Here is a 23,705-nt window from a genome sequence, read left to right as displayed (position 1 = left end):
TCTCCCTGACTCTCTGATGAAGAGCTCTGGGCCTGTCTACCAGTGTCTGACTGATGATTCTCCCCCTCTGATGAAGAGCTCCAGGCCTGTCTACCAGTATCTGACTGATGATTCTCCCTCTCTGATGAAGAGCTCCAGGCCTGTCTACCAGTATCTGACTGATGATTCTCCCTCTCTGATGAAGAGCTCTGGGCCTGTCTACCAGTATCTGACTGATGATTCTCCCTCTCTGATGAAGAGCTCCAGGCCTGTCTACCAGTATCTGACTGATGATTCTCCCTCTCTGATGAAGAGCTCCAGGCCTGTCTACCAGTATCTGACTGATGTTTCTCTCTGCCTGTCTGTATCATCAACACTCCTGCCACTTAAGCTACTGCTACCGGTTGCCTTTCTGAACTGCCTAGACATCTGAAGCTGTGGAAGACCATCAAACAGGCACTGCCAGATCCCTACATTTGTTTTTGTTTTCAAAGCAACTTGGGATTCTTGTTTGTAATGAAAAGCGCTATATATATTAAAAGTATTATTATTATTAGATGAGTGATTACTTCAAGGAAGGGAGCCGAAGAGGGAATGATGTGTTTTGTAGTATTTGAACGAGGCCATGGCTTTCATCAGAATGCCCTTTGACCTCTTCTTCATCATGGCACAGTCTCCCTCCCTTTTAAGTCCATACGAGGCTTGTCTTTAGACTCAGACAATGTTCCTGCCTCAGTTAACAGCATATCAATAGGCTCCTGTGATGGCTAGGCTAGACTTAGCAGTTAGCCAGCCTAGCTTCAAGGTAACGGTGTAGATTATCACTGTGTGGGGGTGCAGCGGTGGCTCTTGTAGGTGCCCAGGTGGCGGAAGCTCCTCCCACACTGCTGGCAGCAGTAGGGCGTGGCACCACTGTGAATCCTCTGGTGGGTGTACAGGTTACCCAGCTCCTTGAAGCGCCGCCCACACTGCTGGCACGCGTAGGGACTCTCCCCCGTATGTACCCGCTGGTGTCTCTTTAAGCCGGAGAGCACCGGGAAGCCCTTCCCACACTGGGGGCAGGGGAAGGGGCTCTGGCCTCCGTTGTGCCCCAGCCGGTGACTCTTCAATCGGGCAGCGTGCCGGAACTTCTCCCCACACTCTGGGCATATGAAGGGCTTCTCCCCCGTGTGAATGCGCTGGTGCTGCCGCAGGTTGCCCAAGTAGTTGAAATGGCGGCCGCAATCTCCACACTCGTAGCCCCCTTCCACTTTCTTCTCCCTCGTCCCTCCTCCTCCCCCGCCTCCCCCTCCTCTTGCTAGGCCCATCCCCCTAGCTCCAGCCGGAATGCTCCCTCCTTCAATGCCCGCCAACCCCCGCTTGGAGTCACTGCTACCCTCTCCCAGAGTGAGGGGAGCAACGGAGGTGGACTGCAGGGCGCTGTGGTGGCCGGTGGTGTCACCGTGTATCAGTTTGAGGTGCTCCTCTAGGAACAAGGAGTCGGGGCAGAAGGTTCCACACAGTGGGCAGAGGTATGTGTGGGAGGTAAACTGCTGCCCTGTGAACAGAGTAGACAAATGGAACGATTATGGTTATTGCACTCTGTCCTCTAGGTCACCAGCGTACAACAGGAACATGCAGCCAAAGACAATAAGGATCGGTTAGACGGCTGCAGAAAATCACTAAAACAATCATCAAAACGCACGGCACAAAGAAAGACGATGACGAGAGATCAAAAATGAACGATGTATAGGACGCAAATGTTTACATGTGTCAACTAGGACATCTATCTCCTCTCTCACCCGGTTGAAGTCGATCCACATGGGCCTCCAACGAGCTGTCCCCCTCCCCTGCTGGAGAGCCCTGGGGGTGCAGGGGGTAGTCAGGGCTGTTGGTGTCATGGGAGAGAGGGGCTGGGGGATGCTCCAATCCAGCATTCCTTTCTTCTTTTGACTCGTCACCCTCTTCATCATCTTCCTCATCTGGTGTTTTGGCACTCTCCGATTTAGGGTCCCTCATACCTCAGAAAGCAAACATATGGTTTGTCTTTAATCACGCCCATTTATAGAAAGGTACAGAGGTTCTATACAGCCTGTACATAGAAACATACACACATGCAATGTGCATAGAAATTCCAAAGTTCACCCCTACTCCATTGCCAATGTTAATATTAGCAATGATTGATTGGTACAGTGGGTGATTGATGAGGTTAGTGATGAATTGGTGCAGTGAATTATTGATGAGGTTACCTTTCAAATCCGACGTGTACTCCACCCCAGTCATCCACTCATAGTCATGGATCCGCTTGCTTCCTGATGGTAGCGACATGTCAAATATGTCATCCGTGGCCGAGTCCGATTCCCCGTCCCCGTGCCCCGCGTCAGGGATGCCGCTGTCCGGCCACAGGTGGTTGAGGGAGTGCGGCTGGGGATCGTGGCGGCTGTCCCTGTCGCTACCAGACGAAGGATTGCTCGGGTCGCTGTCCGTTTCAGCACCCCGTGAATTCTTATCTTTCATCAGATAGTCGCAAATGGCATTAATGTTTTCTTTCTTCACGCCAGGCATGGCTGGTTTGGCTTTCTTGTGGTCGTTGTTGTTGTGTTTGCCGCCTGAATGGAAGTCTGCTTTCCTGAATACAGACGAAACCTCGGTGGTCATTCCTCCAGGATACGGGTCCCTACCGTCTATTTGCACCTCTAGTCTCGTTTTTAAGACTTCGATTTCGTCCGTTTTCTCCCGAAGCTCCATTTTCAATACCCGTATCCTGACGCTGACCATTTTCCTGATTTCGGACAACGCCGTCTCCAGCACCACTGTTATGTTCCTCCCAAGGTGTTCGGTGATGTCGCTCACCGAGCAGAGTAGCTCCTCGTCGGGCTCGAATTCCAATAAATCTTCATCGGGTCGCGCTGCGGACACCGGCGTGTCCATGAATGCGTTTTGAGGGTCGGGAGAAAGGCTTGTTTCGGTAAAACTGTGGTTTCTTTTACGGCTCATATCTTTGGAAGCTCTAGCTAACAGGCTAGCTACTGTGTTCTGGAGATGCTGAAAGACATCCAGCAATGCGCCACAGAGAAGAGTTTCAAGCGCAGATTTCCGTGCAAACGGGTGGTGGATTTGAGAAGTAGCGCCACCCTCCATGCACTCCACGAACTACCATGCTTTACCGCCTTGATCACACCGACAGTACATTTGTGCAAAATGGTACGCAGCATCATCTGGATTTGTGTGCAACCATTTCTGTCAAGCAATGTAGACATACAGTTTTGATGCATACGTTCGATAAATCCAACATATGCACCGCCCTGCAGCTGCCTCTGCAGCGCAATGCTGCAAGGCGAAGGCAACTTCTGGTGTACCACACTGCAATAATACTGTTGGTGTGATCGAGGCGTTAGTCTTTTGTTGTTGTACTTTCTTCGAGCCTGCAGCAGGGGTCAGAATTGACCAAATAGCCACACAACGTTGACCTATTGAAACCATTAGTCTTTCACAGCCGCTCTAAATTCTACGACTTAATACTAGACTAGTCCTTCCTGTCAGAAACGTTATTTAGGTTAATCTACCACATCATTATATTATGTAACTGTCCATGCCATAAAAGGGAGTTATGGAGGCATACAGGTCATTCTATATCAGGAGGTCTTTACCAGAGTACCCCACCCCCCTGTCCCAATACCACTCTGAACTAGCCACCAACCAACGGTGAGGCGAGGTCTAATACATACACATACATAGCCTGGTGGTTGGCTAAAGGCCTACACAGTTTAAACGAGACAGGTTTATGGTACTGGTGCAGTTGGAAGGTGTCACTTTATCAAACTCTCAGGTGTGTTCTACAGTGCAATGAGCGAGTGCACACTGGAAAGCAATATGAAATGCAATATGCTCATTAAGATACAGTTATTGACAGATCAGGTTTATATTTGCATATGCCTGCTGAGTTTGAGGTTGAGTTGCACTTTTATTTAAAGCTGCCCATCTGTTTACGCCTATTAATGAAGTCATGAATTCCACAGGTTGGTCGACGTGCAAGGTAGCCACTCCTCCTCCATTCTGCTGACATCGACAGTGGGTGTGTGCTTCTCTAATGACAGGTAAATAGCGGGAATAGATACTGTATAAAAACCTACTCATATGTTATCTTGTTAAGTATCTCTTACTCAAGTGTTTATGTTTTTCACTTCAGCACCTTCGGTGAACACCAGGGATAGTTCACTGACATTTCATATTGGTTTCCTTATCCTGGAAACAGTCTGACAATATATTGTTTTCTTTACCCTAGAAACAGTCTGACTGTCACGCCCTGATCTGTTTCACCTGTCTTTGTGATTGTCTCCACCCCCCTCCAGGTGTCGCTCATCATCCCCACTTATCCCCAGTGTATTTATACCTGTGTTTTCTGTCTGTCTATTGCCAGTTTGTCTTGTTTGTTCATGCCTACCAGTGGTTTGTGTCTCAGTGCCTGCTTTTGCCAGTTTCTCATCCTCCTGGTTTTTGACCCTGTCCTGACCACTCTGCCTGTCCTGACCACTCTGCCTGTCCTGACCACTCTGCCTGTCCTGACCACTCTGCCTGCTGTCCTGACCACTCTGCCTGCTGTCCTGACCTCTCTGCCTGTCCTGACCACTCTGCCTGCTGTCCTGACCACTCTGCCTGCTGTCCTGACCACTCTGCCTGCTGTCCTGACCACTCTGCCTGCTGTCCTGACCACTCTGCCTGTCCTTGAGCCTGCCTGTCCTGACCACTCTGCCTGTCCCTGAGCCTGCCTGTCCTGACCACTCTGCCTGTCCCTGAGCCTGCCTGTCCTGACCACTCTGCCTGTCCCTGAGCCTGCCTGTCCTGACCACTCTGCCTGCTGTCCTGACCACTCTGCCTGCTGTCCTGACCACTCTGCCTGCTGTCCTGACCACTCTGCCTGTCCTGACCACTCTGCCTGCTGTCCTGACCACTCTGCCTGCTGTCCTGACCACTCTGCCTGTCCTGTACCTTTGCTCCACCTCTGGATTACTGACCTCAGTCTGACCTGAGCCTGCCTGCTGTCCTGTACTTTGGCCTCTATTCTGGATTATTGACCCCTGTCTGCCTTGACCTGTTGTTTGCCTGCACCTGTTGTTGCAATAAACATTGTTACTTCACACAGTCTGGACTTGGGTCTTACCTTGGTACCTGATACTGGCAAGACAGCAATTCATGCTTTGGTTTTGTTTACCTGGCCACTGTCTCCAAACCAGTATGTTACTTTGTAATTTGGGTGAACTATCCCTTTAGGGATAAGAAGTGACTAACATATTTTGGAGCTTTTGGGATAGCAGGGGGTTAAGAATTTAAACATCATGCTGAATGACAAATCAATGTGAGTAGATTTAATTCGCTGAAGTGTCTCATTAAGGTTTGACTGATACTCTGTGGCGTAGTGAGAAATGCAATGTATTGATCCAATCCCATAAGTGACACTTTAGAACCTGCAATAGCCTACATGTGATTGGTCCATTGATAATGTAAGAGAAATGAATCCAAATGGGTTTTCCTCAGGGCACATGTGGGTGGAGATGTGCCATTGAAAGGATGACACGTAATTGATGTTAATTGTATCACTTTGCTTTAGCCAATAAGATCTAAAGAACATCTTGTGACTCATATCCTGGTTGTGGTAGTTACATTCTGGAAGCACAGCACTCATCTGGAAAACTATATCTTTGAGAGAGGGTTTGTAATACCGGAATCAATCCTCTACATATCAAATAGATCAGTGCTTTCAACTCATGAATCAAAGTATGCTTACATAAAGCTGACCTTGGAGTTTTTGAGTTGAAATATTCAGTGAGATATTACTGTAGGGCTCTCAATTTAACACATTGAGTGACTAATGCACATAGCCACAGTCGGCGAGAGAGAGCAAGGGAGTGAGAGAGCAAGGGAGTGAGAGAGCAAGGGAGTGAGAGAAAGGGAGAGAGAGAGAGTGCAACAGAGTGAGAGGGAGGGAGAGAGAGAGCAACAGAGTGAGAGAGAGAGCAACAGAGTGAGAGAGAGCGACAGAGAGAGAGAAAGAGAGAGAGTGTGTGTGTCCAGGAGTGATTCTGATTTGACACCGTTCTGTGACAGGAACAACCACACATGTCCTCTGTCAAAGTCAGACCCACTGTGGAAGGAGAGAGAAGGTGACTCTGTCCACTGTGAGTGACAGGCCAGTCTGCTCCTTTCCTGTGACATTCTCCCTGGGAGGACAGTTTTCCACCCAGCTAGCCACTGTAAGTGTGACACATAATCCTAACGTCAACCAATGATGGTGGATAAATTAAGATATTTCACTCAGGCTGTTTACTATTGAAAATAAATGGTCATTTCCTGTCTGCTTAACGGGGTGGATCTCTTATAGACACCAATGAGATGGCAGCTGGGTCTGAACCAGAAAAAAAACATACGCACACGTTCCTCACACACACTGGAAAGGAAGCGTCACATGATCAGGGGTGGTACAGTTACCATCAAGTGTCTGGTACATTCTTAGAAGAATGGGTTCCAAAAGGGTTCTTCGGCTGTCCCCATAGGAACACCCTTTTTGTTTCCAGGGAGAACCTTTTTTGGTTCCACGTAGAACCCTTTCTTGTTCCATGTAGAACACTCTGTGGAAAGGGTCCAACACTGAACCCAAAAGGGTTCTACCTGTAACCAAACAGGGTTCATCAAAGGGTTCTCCTATTGGGTTTTAGATAGCTCATTTTGTGTACTGGCAACCAATCATAATGGGTTTTCTACAGTCGTCCAATACGCTGCATGTGCTTGTCATGAGCATTAAGGCAGGTCAAATGAATAGTATTGTCAGACATGTTATTATGATTTGTGCTAATTTTATCTGATTGACAGTAATACAGGTTGGTTATAGCTGTATTCTGTGCATACTGTACGCTCAACAATAGCTACTAGCTGATAAATCATTAGGAAAAAGGTGAGAAAAAAAAGTACATTTATAATTTACAACCACTGTTTTAGCATCTCAAGCCATTATAAATAATAACACTGTACAAAAGATACGTTATGTGTTGAATTCCATTTGGGACAATGACACATGGGGAGAAAGCACACATTCCTGTGTAGCTTAGTTGGTAGCGGATGGTGCTTGCAATGCCAGGGTTGTGGGTTGGATTCCCAGGGGGGACCAGTATTAAAATGTATGCACTCACTACTGTAAGTTGCTTGGGGTAAGAGTGTCTGTTAAATGATGTAAATGTATGATGTGCTGATGTTCCATAAAATGACCTACTGTGTAACAGCATGTGTTGAATGGTGGCTCAGTTTATAAAGTCAACCTAGTCATGTTACAAAAGCCTGTGGTATATGTTACCATACTGCCTATTTTCAAGTGCTGCTGTTATGGACAGCACATAACTCAACAAGAGGGAAAAAACACAAAAGTCAGACAAATAATTACTGGATTTGGTCAATTTATCATTTAAATGTACATTGTTAAAATGAGAAAGGTGCATCAAGTGCACGGTTAAGTAGCAGGGTTAATGCAGTGTACCACACAGTTATTCATTTGTTCATCATAAGTTCGTCGATGGGGGACTGCTCTGCTCCCTCAGTCACACTGTTCCTCTGTCCGAGGGTATGAGGAGAGAGGCACAAATCAGACAGTAGTGTCAGTTCCACTCAAATTGAAGAGTTGTACTGTCACACTGGCTGTGAGATAATGGCAGAGAGCCATAGCGATGTGAAATCAAGTGAGAAGTCTTAATGGTTTGGTATTTCAGTGTATCACTGACTTGTACCTTTCTACACTTCTGAAGAGAGTTGGTGCAGCATCTCTTGTTGCTGTTCAATGTTCCCTGCAATGACATAGTATTCAAGCAGAACATTAAGTGTTTCTACCTGGAATGAACCAATTCTTATAGTATTGCTTGAACAAATACAAACCATTTCTGTTTCTATTTCCAGAATACATTTTCCTCATGAAAGTGGTGAGATAGTTACACATTATTACCATATATGACCCAACTCCTCTCCATCCAAAACATATGATGAATAGCACACTATGGTTCCATCCAGGCTGTGTTGTTGTGAGGGGTGTTTTTCCTGTGTAGAGAGTCTGGGAACCGCCTGGTAACCTGTGTTGTTGTGAGGGGTGTTTTTCCTGTGTAGAGAGTCTGGGAACCGCCTGGTAACCTGTGTTGTTGTGAGGGGTGTTTTTTCCTGTGTAGAGAGTCTGGGAACCGCCTGGTAACCTGTGTTGTTGTGAGGGGTGTTTTTCCTGTGTAGAGAGTCTGGGAACCGCCTGGTAACCTGTGTTGTTGTGAGGGGTGTTTTTCCTGTGTAGAGAGTCTGGGAACCGCCTGGTAACCTGTGTTGTTGTGAGGGGTGTTTTTCCTGTGTAGAGAGTCTGGGAACCGCCTGGTAACCTGTGTTGTTGTGAGGGGTGTTTTTCCTGTGTAGAGAGTCTGGGAACCGCCTGGTAACCTGTGTTGTTGTGAGGGGTGTTTTTCCTGTGTAGAGAGTCTGGGAACCGCCTGGTAACCTGTGTTGTTGTGAGGGGTGTTTTTCCTGTGTAGAGAGTCTGGGAACCGCCTGGTAACCTGTGTTGTTGTGAGGGGTGTTTTTCCTGTGTAGAGAGTCTGGGAACCGCCTGGTAACCTGTGTTGTTGTGAGGGGTGTTTTTCCTGTGTAGAGAGTCTGGGAACCGCCTGGTAACCTGTGTTGTTGTGAGGGGTGTTTTTCCTGTGTAGAGAGTCTGGGAACCGCCTGGTAACCTGTGTTGTTGTGAGGGGTGTTTTTCCTGTGTAGAGAGTCTGGGAACCGCCTGGTAACCTGTGTTGTTGTGAGGGGTGTTTTTCCTGTGTAGAGAGTCTGGGAACCGCCTGGTAACCTGTGTTGTTGTGAGGGGTGTTTTTCCTGTGTAGAGAGTCTGGGAACCGCCTGGTAACCTGTGTTGTTGTGAGGGGTGTTTTTCCTGTGTAGAGAGTCTGGGAACCGCCTGGTAACCTGTGTTGTTGTGAGGGGTGTTTTTCCTGTGTAGAGAGTCTGGGAACCGCCTGGTAACCTGTGTTGTTGTGAGGGGTGTTTTTCCTGTGTAGAGAGTCTGGGAACCGCCTGGTAACCTGTGTTGTTGTGAGGGGTGTTTTTCCTGTGTAGAGAGTCTGGGAACCGCCTGGTAACCTGTGTTGTTGTGAGGGGTGTTTTTCCTGTGTAGAGAGTCTGGGAACCGCCTGGTAACCTGTGTTGTTGTGAGGGGTGTTTTTCCTGTGTAGAGAGTCTGGGAACCGCCTGGTAACCTGTGTTGTTGTGAGGGGTGTTTTTCCTGTGTAGAGAGTCTGGGAACCGCCTGGTAACCTGTGTTGTTGTGAGGGGTGTTTTTCCTGTGTAGAGAGTCTGGGAACCGCCTGGTAACCTGTGTTGTTGTGAGGGGTGTTTTTCCTGTGTAGAGAGTCTGGGAACCGCCTGGTAACCTGTGTTGTTGTGAGGGGTGTTTTTCCTGTGTAGAGAGTCTGGGAACCGCCTGGTAACCTGTGTTGTTGTGAGGGGTGTTTTTCCTGTGTAGAGAGTCTGGGAACCGCCTGGTAACCTGTGTTGTTGTGAGGGTGTTTTTCCTGTGTAGAGAGTCTGGGAACCGCCTGGTAACCTGTGTTGTTGTGAGGGGTGTTTTTCCTGTGTAGAGAGTCTGGGAACCGCCTGGTAACCTGTGTTGTTGTGAGGGGTGTTTTTCCTGTGTAGAGAGTCTGGGAACCGCCTGGTAACCTGTGTTGTTGTGAGGGGTGTTTTTCCTGTGTAGAGAGTCTGGGAACCGCCTGGTAACCTGTGTTGTTGTGAGGGGTGTTTTTCCTGTGTAGAGAGTCTGGGAACCGCCTGGTAACCTGTGTTGTTGTGAGGGTGTTTTTTCCTGTGTAGAGAGTCTGGGAACCGCCTGGTAACCTGTGTGTTGGGTTGTGAGGGGTGTTGTGGGTTTTTTCCTGTGTAGAGAGTCTGGGAACCGCCTGGTAACCTGTGTTGTTGTGAGGGGTGTTTTTCCTGTGTAGAGAGTCTGGGAACCGCCTGGTAACCTGTGTTGTTGTGAGGGGTGTTTTTCCTGTGTAGAGAGTCTGGGAACCGCCTGGTAACCTGTGTTGTTGTGAGGGGTGTTTTTCCTGTGTAGAGAGTCTGGGAACCGCCTGGTAACCTGTGTTGTTGTGAGGGGTGTTTTTCCTGTGTAGAGAGTCTGGGAACCGCCTGGTAACCTGTGTTGTTGTGAGGGGTGTTTTTCCTGTGTAGAGAGTCTGGGAACCGCCTGGTAACCTGTGTTGTTGTGAGGGGTGTTTTTCCTGTGTAGAGAGTCTGGGAACCGCCTGGTAACCTGTGTTGTTGTGAGGGGTGTTTTTCCTGTGTAGAGAGTCTGGGAACCGCCTGGTAACCTGTGTTGTTGTGAGGGGTTGTTTTTCCTGTGTAGAGAGTCTGGGAACCGCCTGGTAACCTGTGTTGTTGTGAGGGGTGTTTTTCCTGTGTAGAGAGTCTGGGAACCGCCTGGTAACCTGTGTTGTTGTGAGGGGTGTTTTTCCTGTGTAGAGAGTCTGGGAACCGCCTGGTAACCTGTGTTGTTGTGAGGGGTGTTTTTTCCTGTGTAGAGAGTCTGGGAACCGCCTGGTAACCTGTGTTGTTGTGAGGGGTGTTTTTCCTGTGTAGAGAGTCTGGGAACCGCCTGGTAACCTGTGTTGTTGTGAGGGGTGTTTTTCCTGTGTAGAGAGTCTGGGAACCGCCTGGTAACCTGTGTTGTTGTGAGGGGTGTTTTTCCTGTGTAGAGAGTCTGGGAACCGCCTGGTAACCTGTGTTGTTGTGAGGGGTGTTTTTCCTGTGTAGAGAGTCTGGGAACCGCCTGGTAACCTGTGTTGTTGTGAGGGGTGTTTTTCCTGTGTAGAGAGTCTGGGAACCGCCTGGTAACCTGTGTTGTTGTGAGGGGTGTTTTTCCTGTGTAGAGAGTCTGGGAACCGCCTGGTAACCTGTGTTGTTGTGAGGGGTGTTTTTCCTGTGTAGAGAGTCTGGGAACCGCCTGGTAACCTGTGTTGTTGTGAGGGGTGTTTTTCCTGTGTAGAGAGTCTGGGAACCGCCTGGTAACCTGTGTTGTTGTGAGGGGTGTTTTTCCTGTGTAGAGAGTCTGGGAACCGCCTGGTAACCTGTGTTGTTGTGAGGGGTGGTTTTTCCTGTGTAGAGAGTCTGGGAACCGCCTGGTAACCTGTGTTGTTGTGAGGGGTGTTTTTCCTGTGTAGAGAGTCTGGGAACCGCCTGGTAACCTGTGTTGTTGTGAGGGGTGTTTTTCCTGTGTAGAGAGTCTGGGAACCGCCTGGTAACCTGTGTTGTTGTGAGGGGTGTTTTTCCTGTGTAGAGAGTCTGGGAACCGCCTGGTAACCTGTGTTGTTGTGAGGGGTGTTTTTTCCTGTGTAGAGAGTCTGGGAACCGCCTGGTAACCTGTGTTGTTGTGAGGGGTGTTTTTCCTGTGTAGAGAGTCTGGGAACCGCCTGGTAACCTGTGTTGTTGTGAGGGGTGTTTTTCCTGTGTAGAGAGTCTGGGAACCGCCTGGTAACCTGTGTTGTTGTGAGGGGTGTTTTTCCTGTGTAGAGAGTCTGGGAACCGCCTGGTAACCTGTGTTGTTGTGAGGGGTGTTTTTCCTGTGTAGAGAGTCTGGGAAACCGCCTGGTAACCTGTGTTGTTGTGAGGGGTGTTTTTCCTGTGTAGAGAGTCTGGGAACCGCCTGGTAACCTGTGTTGTTGTGAGGGGTGTTTTTCCTGTGTAGAGAGTCTGGGAACCGCCTGGTAACCTGTGTTGTTGTGAGGGGTGTTTTTCCTGTGTAGAGAGTCTGGGAACCGCCTGGTAACCTGTGTTGTTGTGAGGGGTGTTTTTCCTGTGTAGAGAGTCTGGGAACCGCCTGGTAACCTGTGTTGTTGTGAGGGGTGTTTTTCCTGTGTAGAGAGTCTGGGAACCGCCTGGTAACCTGTGTTGTTGTGAGGGGTGTTTTTCCTGTGTAGAGAGTCTGGGAACCGCCTGGTAACCTGTGTTGTTGTGAGGGGTGTTTTTCCTGTGTAGAGAGTCTGGGAACCGCCTGGTAACCTGTGTTGTGATGGAAAAACGTGGAAGTGATGCGCTGTGTACTTCCTCTCTAATGGAAGGGTTTTATCTCTCTCCGCTGTGTGTGTGTGTGTGTGTAACTCAGTGAGCCTACCAGATTACGGATAATAATTTTTCCTGTTAAGCATTTTGAATCACCATCTCTCACTAATAGCATGCAAAGCACTGGGAAAATGGTCTCAATACAACTGTTGATTGATGGCTCACGTCATGATGGGCAGAAATACATTTTGAAAGATGGGGACCAAATTGTAATCTTCTCTCCCTTTCCTCTCTTAAATCTCAGCACACTTGCCAAAATATGTTTTGTTTTCTTCCCTTCCGCTCTATCGCTCTCTCATAGATGGGCCACATCTGTATCACTGATTAAAGGTCAAAGGGCATCCAACTCATGACCTTAATCAGTGAGGCTTATCCCATTCCTTTTCCCATTAGATTCCATTCAGCCATTTTCTATACTCTAGCATTGGGCTATGTAACTATTTGTACAGAATTAATGTTGGTATAAGTCTAACTCATTCAGACAGCAGGCCAGTAGTGACTCTACAGAGGTTACAGGTGATTCTGCCCACTGGCAATGGGCATTAGGTAAATATTTTCCACTTTCAAGCGTCCACAAAACCAGACCCACTTCAGTCACATTCAAATCAGATGACTCGTTAATGACGTTTGTATTGGAATCCACAAGTGCAAAAGTGAACACACACACACACACACACACACACACACACACACACACACACACACACACACACACACACACACACACACACACACACACACACACACACACACACAGTGACACACACACACACAGTGACACACACACACCCTCTCTATCCTCTCCTCTCTATCCCCAGGCCCATCGAGGTTCTTCTGGCTGAGAGGGCACCTCAGTGTGAAGCTCACTGACAGGTGAACTGAGTCATTCCAACCAACCACTATGTAAAAATAGACCCTGTCTCTCTCTGCCCAGATATATGACATGGAGGTCCTGTGATGAACATTTAGATTCTATAGGGGATGGGTAGCGTCCAATGGACGACATACAGTATGTTAGCTAATGGTTTTCTGCTCAAGTCTCACAGCATTTCAGTGAATAAGAGCTGAGAGGTGTCCATCTAGTCAATAAGGATTCATTGGCTCTGATATACTGTATCTCTCATGAATACAGAGACATCTCCCTTTCAGGTTAACAAGGTTTATGTTTTCCTTTCTCTGGTTTCTTTTATTTATTGAACCTTTATTTAACTAGGCAAGTCATTTAATAACAAATTCTTATTTACAATGACGGCCTACCATGGCCAAACCCTAATGACACTGGGCCAATTGTGTGCTTCCCTATGGGACTCCCAATCATGGCTGGTTGTGATACAGCCTGAAATCGAGCCAGGGTCTGTAGTGACGCCTCTAGCACTGAGACACAGTGCCTTAGACCGCTGCACCACTCAGGAGCCACTCTTCTCTTCCTGCTTCCTAGAATATTAGATAATCCTCTTTCAATTATCTCTCCTGTCCCTGTACAACATCAGACCCCGCCCACTGGGCCAATAATCCAATCAGGTTCTGCCCGTAGGTCCCAATGCACCACAGAGGGGATTAAGTAGAAGTTGCCTCTAACCACTGATACAGAATCAGATAATGTGGTTAAGGTTAGGATTCGGGTTAGGGTATTCTGATCCTAGATCTGTGGTAAAGCTGGGGTACCACCCTCCTACTTGTCCCTGATGGCATGAGTAGCAAATCAGAGTTGGGACTGGACATTGTATACTCCTCCACATCAACAGTAATGTGATGGCCATAGAAGTACCATGACTCAGAAAGAAAACATTCAGCGTTACCATGGCGGCTCCCATTACGCCCAGTCGTGACCTTCCACGATCCCAACTCGGTGATTCGATCAAATTCGCATGGGTATAATAGCCCCAAATGTAATTCTGACATAGTGCTGTAATGAACACATCAATCTGGACAACGTCCAGCCAGCCAGCACAGTAGGGAGTAGCTACAGATGTAGGATCTTCATTTGAGCCAGTTTGCTACATCAGGAAAATAATCCTGCAGGAACAGGAAATGTGAATTATTATGTGGATTATAATTAATGGACATTTTTGTAGGGGTTGATATCTTTTCGTAAGGGAAAATCAAGTCTGAAATTTCACAATGGAAATTACAAACTTCAGAAACCTTTTAAACCTAAAATATACTAAACTTTTCACATTTCCTGCATTTCGAATTAAGATCGTACATCTGTAGCAGCTTTGGAATTGGATATTAGGGATGGGGAGGACATACACTAAATATACAAAACTCAGCGATGCAATCTCCATAGACAAACATTGGCGCAATAGAATGGCCTTACTGAAGGGGTCAGTGACTTTCAACGTGGCACCGTCATTGGATGACACATATGGTGGAGGAGGAATAATGTTCTAGGGCTGTTTTTCATGGTTCGAGCTAGGCCCCTTAGTTCCCCTTAGTGAAGGGAAATCTTAACTCTACAACATACAATGGCATTCTCAACGATTGTGTGCTTCCAAATTTGAGGCAACATTTTGGGGAAGGTCCTTTTCTGTTTCATCATGACAATGCCCCTGTGCACAAAGCGAGGGTGTCAGAGGTGTTGTAGCCTATCGCCCTCAGCTCCTGTCCAACACACATAACCTATATATCCATCTGTCTCCATTACCGGTGATAGGAGAAGAGTCATTCTCCCTCCCTCTCCTCTATGTTTGGGTGGAGGCTGGCCGTCCTGTCCCAGACTATAGGGTTAGGCTACCACCCCTCCCCCTGTCTCTGACACTTTCACAGAGGTGAAGGAGAGAGGGGCTTATCAATGGGTGGATTTACATGAATAAAATGTGTCTAGTGAGATCTAGTTCTCTTCAACATCAGATTTGAATTGTTTATGTTTACACTAGCCTTGGATGTGGTGTGGTCAAAGCCATACATTTTTACTATTTTCTACATTGTAGAATAATAGTGAAGACATCAAAACTATGAAATAACACATATGGAATCATGTTGTAAAAAAAAAGTGTTAAATAAATCAAAATATATTTTAGATTTTTCAAACCCTTTGCCTTGATGACAGCTTTGCACACTCTTGGAATTCTCTCAACCAGCTTCACATGGAATGGTTTTCCAACAGTCTTGAAGGAGTTCCCACATATGCTGAGCACTTGTTGGCTGCTTTTCCTTCACTCTGCGGTTCAACTCATCCCAAACCATCTCAATTGGGTGGAGGCCAGGTCATCTGATGCAGCACTCCATCACTCTCCTTCTTGGTCAAATAGCCCTTACACAGCCTGGAGGTGTGTTGGGTCATTGTCCTGTTTGGACTCATCAGACCAAAGGACAGATTTCCACCGGTCTAATGTCCATTGTTCGTGTTTCTTGGCCCAAGCAAGTCTCTTCTTATTATTAGTTTCCTTTAGTAGTGGTTTCTTTGCAGCAATTCGACCATGAAGGCCTGATTCATGCAGTGTCCTCTGAACAGTTGATGTTGAGATGTGTCTGTTACTGAACTCTGTGAAGCATGTATTTGGGCTGCAATTTCTGAGGCTGGTTACTCTAATTAACTTCTCTGCAGCAGAGGTAACTCTGGGTCTTCCTTTCCTGTGGCAGTCCTCATGAGAGCCAGTTTCATCATAGCGCTTGATGGTTTTTTCAACTGCACTTGAAAAGAAATGTTCCGCATTGACTGACCTTCATGTCTTAAAGTAATGATCGACTGTTATTTCTCTTTGCTTATTTGAGCTTTACTTGCCATAATATGGACTTGGTCTTTTACCAAATAGGGCTATCTTCTGTATATCATTCTGTATATCACTCAAACGCATTAAGAAGGAAAGAAATTCCACAAATTAACTTTTAACAAGGCACACCTGTTAATTGAAATGAATTCCAGGCGACTACCTCATGAAGCTGGTTGAGAGAATGCCAACAGTGTGCAAAGCTGTCATCAAGGCAAAGGTTCGCTACTTTAAATAATCTAAAATATATATAACACTTTTTTGATTACTACATGATTCCATATGTGTTATTTCATAGTTGTGATGTTTTCACTATTATTCTACAATGCAGAAAATAGTAAAAATAAAGAAAAACCCTGGAATGAGTAGGTGTGTCCAAACCTTTGACTGGTACTGTATATACCTGCTTCATGTGTGATACTGCGTTCGTAACCAAGTGGGAAAGAGGAATTTACCACATACGAGTAGGAAAAATCCACTTGAATGGCCTTCAAACTGGTAATTACTAGTGGAACACTCATCTATCATCCCAGAGCTCCGACTGCTCCCACCTATTAAGGAAATTACCAGTTAAATGTAACAACAAAACATAAAAATCAATCTATTCATTTTTTTAACTCTATAATTTGTTTACAACCATGATAGCTGTACATTTAGTTTATCACAGCTTGTTGGCTGTTAGTCAGTGGAGGCTGCTGAGAGGACGGCTCATAATAACGGCGCAAATGGAATGGCATCAAACACATGGAAACCATTGAAACCACGTGTTTGTTGTTGATACCTTTCCACTTATTCCGCTCCAGCCATGACCACGTGCTGTCCTCCCCAATTAAGGTGCCACCAACCTCCTGTGCTATTAACCAAACGATGTTTCTCAATGAGTTCAAAGCACGTGAATGCATCCAACTGGTATTTATGACTTCACAACTTGTAAATTCCCACCTCCCACTTGGTTATGAATGCAGCCAAAGATTGTCTATTATATTGACAAAATAATTGAGTGACCTCTTTAAGAATGGAAATACATGTCCTCAAAGATTGAAAGCAGGTGTGAAGAAGCGAGATCAGGTGGGGCCATTCTAGCCAATGAAAGGGCAGATATGCGTGTGAACAACAGGCACAACTCCGATAGTCTTTTTTGTTGTTGTTGCTGAAATGCCACGTGCACCCATTTATATGAGTGCATTAATAACAACCTAACCATTGCGAAGCGACGTAGCAAATTAGCTATAAAACATTTTGTTGACCAAATTCGACACAAAAAAACTGATTTTGAGCGGCCTAAACCCTCTCTTCCTCTCTGATGCAGCAAATGTGCAGCTATAAACATACCATAAATACCATAGTATATAGACAAAGAAAATAAGGATAGAAATTCAAACTATACAGGAGCTTCTCATCTAAACCATATTGCACATAGTGTTGCACACTTGATTAATGCAACGATTCACAAAATGTGTGGCTATTTTAACAAACGTACAAGAACGTTTTGGGGAAACGCCAATTTATTTGGTTTTTCCAAAATTCATTACATGTAAACATTTCTAAACAAATTAAGTTGAGCAAAAAACATGAAATGCATTTGTTCAAATAACATGTAACAATCATCAGTCCATCAATTTGTCAGCCAGCCAGTCAGTCAATCAGTCTTGGTTAGTCTGGTGGGGCGGTTGACTTTGTGTTGGGGGAGGGGAGGGGAAGGGGTTGGGTCTGAGCTGATGTAACAGTGTCGGTTCCGTCCCTCTCTTCGCCCCAACCCGGGCTCGAACCAGGGACCCTTGCACACATCAACAACTGACACCCCACGAAGCAACGTTACCCATCGCGCCACAAAAGCCACGGCCCTTGCAACGAACCCTACTTCAAGTCTCAGAGCGAGTGACGTCACTGATTGAAACGCTATTAGCGCGCACCACCGCTAACTGACTAGACATTTCACATCTGTTACACTGGCAGTTGTGGTTGGTCAGTGCTACGTCCAGGGTTGGTGCTGGTGTTGGGGCTAGGACCGGGAAAATCCAGGGTTGGTGTTGGGTCCGGGTTGGAAATCCTGCTGGTACCAGGGCTGGAAAACCAGGGGTTGGTGCTGGGACTGTGGGCCCGAGAAAAACAGGAATCGGGAACCAGGAAATGAGAAACTGGGGCCGGTGCTGGGTCGGGATCAGTCGTTTTGGGGAAACGTGTTGTTCAGTACAAACCTTTCCACTACGTAGCAAACGTTCTAGCGAACTGAACGCACCTGTGGTGTGGGAGAGCTGTTTTTGTTTTTAATTGAACCTTTATTTAACTAGGCAAATCAGTTCAGAACACATTCTTATTTACAATGACGGCCCACCCACACGACCTAGACATCTCTTAAAGAGAGATTTGAATCTAGATCTGTCTCTTTACACAACACAAATATCTCTCCTGGACCTTGTTTGTGTCATCAATAGTGTAAAGAAGCCCTGCTCTAAATCACTACTCATTACTCAGTCCCTGACCAATAAACTGTCACCAGCTGGGACACCAGCCCCACCCCCATCCCAGATACACCCTTCAGTGTCCCCTGTGACAAATTGTGGGTGGAGAGGCTGAGGCTGTCTTTGAGTTACAACCCACCATAGTCCCTACAGACCCAGCCATAAAATACATCTTTCAATAATAGCATAGCGCATGCAGGTTTAGGGGCGTTTTTGTCTTATATTCTAGCTCTTTCTTAGAGACTGCAGTAGACCAATAGTGCTGGTGTTAGTATCAAAATGTATTCATTTGGATTAAAGGTCAGCGCAAGTGAATCATATTTGTCGCATTAAGTGTGCAGTAAGCTCTATGTGCTGTTTCATTGATGAAGAAAGCACACGTTTGTTTTCCTGGTCACAAATGTCAATTCAACGTCTATTCCACGTTGGTTCAACTAATTGCATTGAAATTAAGTGGAAACAACGTTATGGTAACGGTGAATCACCGTGTGTGTGCCCAGTGGGTTGTTTGTTTTAGATGTTTTTGTTTACATAAAACATTTGTCCTGATGCAACTGCATAAAATAATATCAATGAATGATTTGTGTATTCCGCGTCCATACAGAGCAAGCTGAATATGATTTTGAAATATGTCACAGCTTCTTAATCCAACAATTCTCACTCACTCCCATCAGAACTGTGCGTGCGCGAGCGTTGTAGCCTCTTCAGAGACACAGGAGAACAGCATTGAAAGAGAGAAGGAGAGAGGGAGAGAGGGAGAGAGGGAGAGGGGCAGAAACAAAACAAAAACAGACCATCTCTGACAAAATAGCGGCAGTTGCTGGAGAGGCAGAGATGTGCTGCTGCAGCACGCGCACATAAACACAAACACACAACACTCACTCTCCGGGAAACGTCATTCTGGACTGGCACTGACTCCACGCTACAAGCAAGCACAGCCACAGGACGTATTGGGGTTCGTATCTAGATTGTGAGGCCAGACAGAAACCCGTGTGTTCGGCCTGGAACGTTGACAGTGCAGCCACGGTCTCCACCGCTGCGCTGGGACCGAATGGTGAAGAGACCCGGGAAAAGTGACAGCGCGAACGGGTTGTGAAGGAGACTGGATCATGGCTTCTTCTCCAATCCCAATCACTCCAGTATCGATGGAAGGATCGACACCGTCGCCCACTGTGAATGAAGCGCCCACCACTGCTCATCAGGTGGGTTGGATACATTTACTATCGACTTGGCTCTACATTGTTGCTAGAAGCCTTGTAATTGCAATGTATCCGCGTGGTTGATGTGGACCGTCTGCTGGAGGATGGTAGGGAAGACATTCCTCCTGGTTACCAAATCCTCAAGGTTGAGCTCACGAAAACAAAGTTGTCCTGAAGCTTATTTGTTGCAATATTAGTGTGATTGTTAGCGGTCGCAGTGTATTTTGTGAATTTCTAGTATTATGGACGTTGCAACCTACCGGGAAAAGACGTCAGTTCAACGTCTAGTTTTGATTTCCATTTGGTTGAGCTGTCAACTATTGTGAATTCACCGTGAAATATCGGCAAAATTTCACTTATTTAGGATTTAGGTGAAAATGTAGGTTCAAAAAAATACAAATACCCTTGATTACTTTTTGCAAATCCAATGAGTTTTCCACTCGATTCAACATCACCGCATAGATGTTTTTGGTTGAAATGACGTGGAAACAACGTTGATTCAACCAGTAGCCTATGCATGTCATTGAAGATTTATCACATCCAAAACAGACAGATTAACTATCCAAAATGAATGCTTTCTAAGGACAGTGTGCATTGTTGTTTACAGTTGACTTTACAGTTGATATTTGGACAGTGAATTTGTTTATGCCTCACAGCACTGAATGCTGAATGCTGATTGGCTGACAGCCGTGGTATATCAGACCATATACCACGGGTATGACAAAACATGTATTTTTACTGCTGTAATTACGTTGGAAACCAGTTTATAATAGCAATAAGGTACCTCAGGGGTTTGTGGTATATAGGCCATGTACCACACCCCCTCGGGCCTTATTGTTAAATAAACAGGTGTGTTGTCATGTCAAAGTCACTGGTTTTAAAGATGGGCTGCTGGCATTTTTCCTTGATGTCCTGTAGCCGTTATTTTGCTGAGTGAGAGCGATGCGTGAATGTTAAGCCGATAGCTTATTACGCTAGCCCAGGCTATTTCATGCAAACCAATTGGCATTGACTCTTATTTGCATCTCCTCTTTAGCCTATAATGACAACCTTTTTTCATTTGCACGACAGTCACTGGTTTTGCAACTAGGTAGCCCAGCACATTGTAGAGCCTGTGTTTCTGCCCTCGAGCACAACACATTCGTAACATATTGTCCAAATTGGATTCACAACATATCATACGAAATGGATGACATAGTACACAATTGGATGATGTAGTACACAAAAAGGATCCCCATTAGCTGTTGCAAAAGCAGCAGCTACTCTTCCTGGGGTCCACACAGAACATGAAACATGACATAATACAGAACATTAATAGGCAAGAACAGCTCAAGGACAGAACTACATACATTTAAAAACGGCACACATAGCCTACATATCAATGTATACACACAAACTATCTAGGTCAAATAGGGGAGAGGCGTTGTGCTGTGAAGTGTTGCTTTATCTGTTTTTTTAAACCAGGTTTCTTGTTCATTTCAGCAATATGAGATGAAAGGTTCCAAGCAATAATGGCTCTATATAATACTGTATGCTTTTTTGAATTTGTTCTGGATTTGGGGACTGTGAAAAGACCCCTGGTGGCATGTCTGATGGGGTAAGTGTGTGTGTGTGTGTGTGTGTGTGTGTGTCAGAGCTGTGAGCACCACTTTCAAAACTACTGGCTGAAATTATACAAAAGTTCTGGAGCATGTGAATGTTTACATGCCTGCTAAATTGGGGTGGTTGTGTTAAAGCAGCCATGGCATGAAAAATTGATGTCACTTTGCATATGAGGAAGAGTTTTGTGCTGAGGGCTGGGCGGGTTTTAGTTGTCTTTTGACATTGTCTGCTATGTAGAACAACCCTAAAAATAGAAAGACTCAAAACACCATGCTTGTGTAATAAAACCATGAAAAGTATTGCACCTAAGCTGAGATCTGGTGTTTTGAATATAAACCCAATGTAAATGTTTTAATACTCAGAATGTGGTTTAAAATAGAAATGAAGTATTCTAAAACACCCAAAGTGGTGTTAAGAGATTGTTGTGAAAATACTTTCGGGGTTTTCAAATGCATGGAAAATGCAGCATCAAAACATAAAAACTGTGTTTCTCATCCAATTAATGGTTTATAAATGCAAAATGTTTATAGCCTAAATATTGATTGATGATAAGGGCCAGTGGAGAGTATTTTTTTTGTGGAATTCCACCTTTATTTTTACAATGCTTTGATTGGACATTAGAAACAGGAGGGGCAGTAACATAGTAAAATTCCACCGAAATGTACTGTCTCAAAGTGTCAAAATATTTTTCTATATGTCGTTGGCGTCGTAAGGATTGGACCAAGGCGCAGCGGGTAAACACTTAAAACACTTAAACAAACAACGAAAACAGTTCCATTAGGCTCCCAGCCTATACAGAAAATAACCACCCACAAAACACAAGTGAAACAAACACAACTAAATATGGCCTCCAATTAGAGACAACGACAACCAGCTGACTCTAATTGGAGGTCATTGCCAAAACCCCAACATAGAAATAGAAAACTAGATTAAAACATAGAACCTAAACCAAAAACACCAAAACAAACACCCCCTGCCACGCCCTGACCAAACTACAATGACAAATAACCCCTTTTACTGGTCAGGACGTGACAGTACCCCCCCCCCCCCCAAAGGTGCAGACCCCGAATGCACCTCAAAAACAACAACCCCACAAAACAACCCCAAACTTAAAGGGAGGGAAGGGAGGGGGGGCCACCGTCATTGACGGTCCCTGTGCTACACCCCCCCTTGCCAATCCTCCCACTATGGAGGTGGCTCTGGGCGTAGCTCCCCTTCAGAAGACTCTGGGCTGCGCGGCATCGCTGGAGGCCCCTGGCTGGGGAGCGTCGCTGGAGGCTCAGGGCTGTGCTGGGGAATGAGGGCTGCCGTGCGTAGAGCAGGCGCAAGGGAAACTGGGCCGAGGAGACGCACTGGAGACCAGATCCGTTGTGCCGGCGCACTTCTTCCTGGCTGCCGGCCAACTCTCGCCCAGCAACGCTGCGGAGCCCTTACTGGCCACACCGGACTGTGCGTGCGTATGGGCGACCCAGTGCGCATTTCTGCGTAACAAGGTGCTTGCTTGATCCATCGCTCCCCATAATAAGCACGGGGAGTTGGCTCAGGTCTCCACTCTGACTCTGCCCAACTCCCCGTGTGCCCCCCCACACAAAAAAAATGTTTTGGGGGATGCCTCTCGGCCTCATGTAGCTCCCTTAATTTCCTCTCCCAGAAACGTCGTTCTGCCTTTGTTTAAGTGTTTTCTTTAAATTAAGAAGATGAGCACTTTACCCGCTGCGCCTTGGTCCAATCCTTACGACGCCTATGACAGAACCACCCACCAAGCAGCGGGGATTGGAGCACCGAGGAGAAGGATGGACGTGATTATATGCATATTCTAGTTTCTGGGCAAGAGTAGTAACCAGATTAAATCGGGTACGTTTTTTTTCACCCGGCCGTGTAAATACTGCCCCCTATCCACAACAGGTTTTAATATGTTGCTCAAAATGTACAGTTGAAGTTGAAAGTTTACATACACTTAGGTTGGAGTCAGTAAAAATATTTTTTCAACCACTCCACAAATTTCTTGTTAACAAACTCTAGTTTTGGCAAGTCGGTTAGTACATCTACTTTGTGCATGACACAAGGCATTTTTCCAACAATTGTTTACAGACAGATTATTTAACTTACAGTGAATTATATCACAATTCCAGTGGGTCAGAAGTTTACATACACTAAGTTGACTGTGCCTTTATTAAACAGCTTGGAAAATTCCAGAAAATTATGTCATGGCTTTAGAAGCTTCTGATTGGCTAATTGACATAATTTGAGTCAATTGTAGGTGTACCTGTGGATGTATTTCAAGGCCTACCTTCAAACTCAGTGCCTCTTTGCTTGACATCATGGGAAAATCAAAAGAAATCAGCCAAGACCTCAGGAAAAAAAATGTAGACCTCCACAAGTCTGTTTCATCCTTGGGAGCAATTTCCAAACCCCTGAAGGTACCACGTTCATCTGTACAAACAATAGTCCGCAAGTATAAATACCATGGGACCACGCAGCCGTCATACCGCTCAGGATGGAGATGCGTTCAGTCTCCTGGAGATGAACGTACTTTGGTGCGAAAAGTGCAAATCAATCCCAGAACAACAGCAAAGGACCTTGTGAAGATGCTGAAGGAAACGGGTACAAAAGTATCAATATCCACAGTAAAACGAGTCCTA

General features: G+C 45.9%; 1 protein-coding gene across 1 annotated transcript; it reads right to left on the bottom strand.

Moving 5' to 3' along the window:
* Positions 1-800: 800 nt before the first annotated feature.
* Positions 801-3,004, bottom strand: LOC115199221 (zinc finger protein 16-like). The gene is made up of 3 exons (XM_029761846.1): positions 2,208-3,004; positions 1,761-1,979; positions 801-1,516 (listed from the first exon to the last, which is right to left on the bottom strand). The coding sequence occupies exons 1-3, from the start codon at positions 2,953-2,955 to the stop codon at positions 801-803; spliced, it is 1,683 nt and encodes a 560-aa protein (XP_029617706.1). The 5' UTR covers positions 2,956-3,004.
* Positions 3,005-23,705: the final 20,701 nt, after the last annotated feature.

This window comes from Salmo trutta, chromosome 8, assembly GCF_901001165.1.
Source record: "Salmo trutta chromosome 8, fSalTru1.1, whole genome shotgun sequence".
In the NCBI taxonomy this organism is placed as follows: Eukaryota; Metazoa; Chordata; class Actinopteri; order Salmoniformes; family Salmonidae; genus Salmo; species Salmo trutta.
This window is presented reverse-complemented; position numbering and strand designations above follow the sequence as displayed.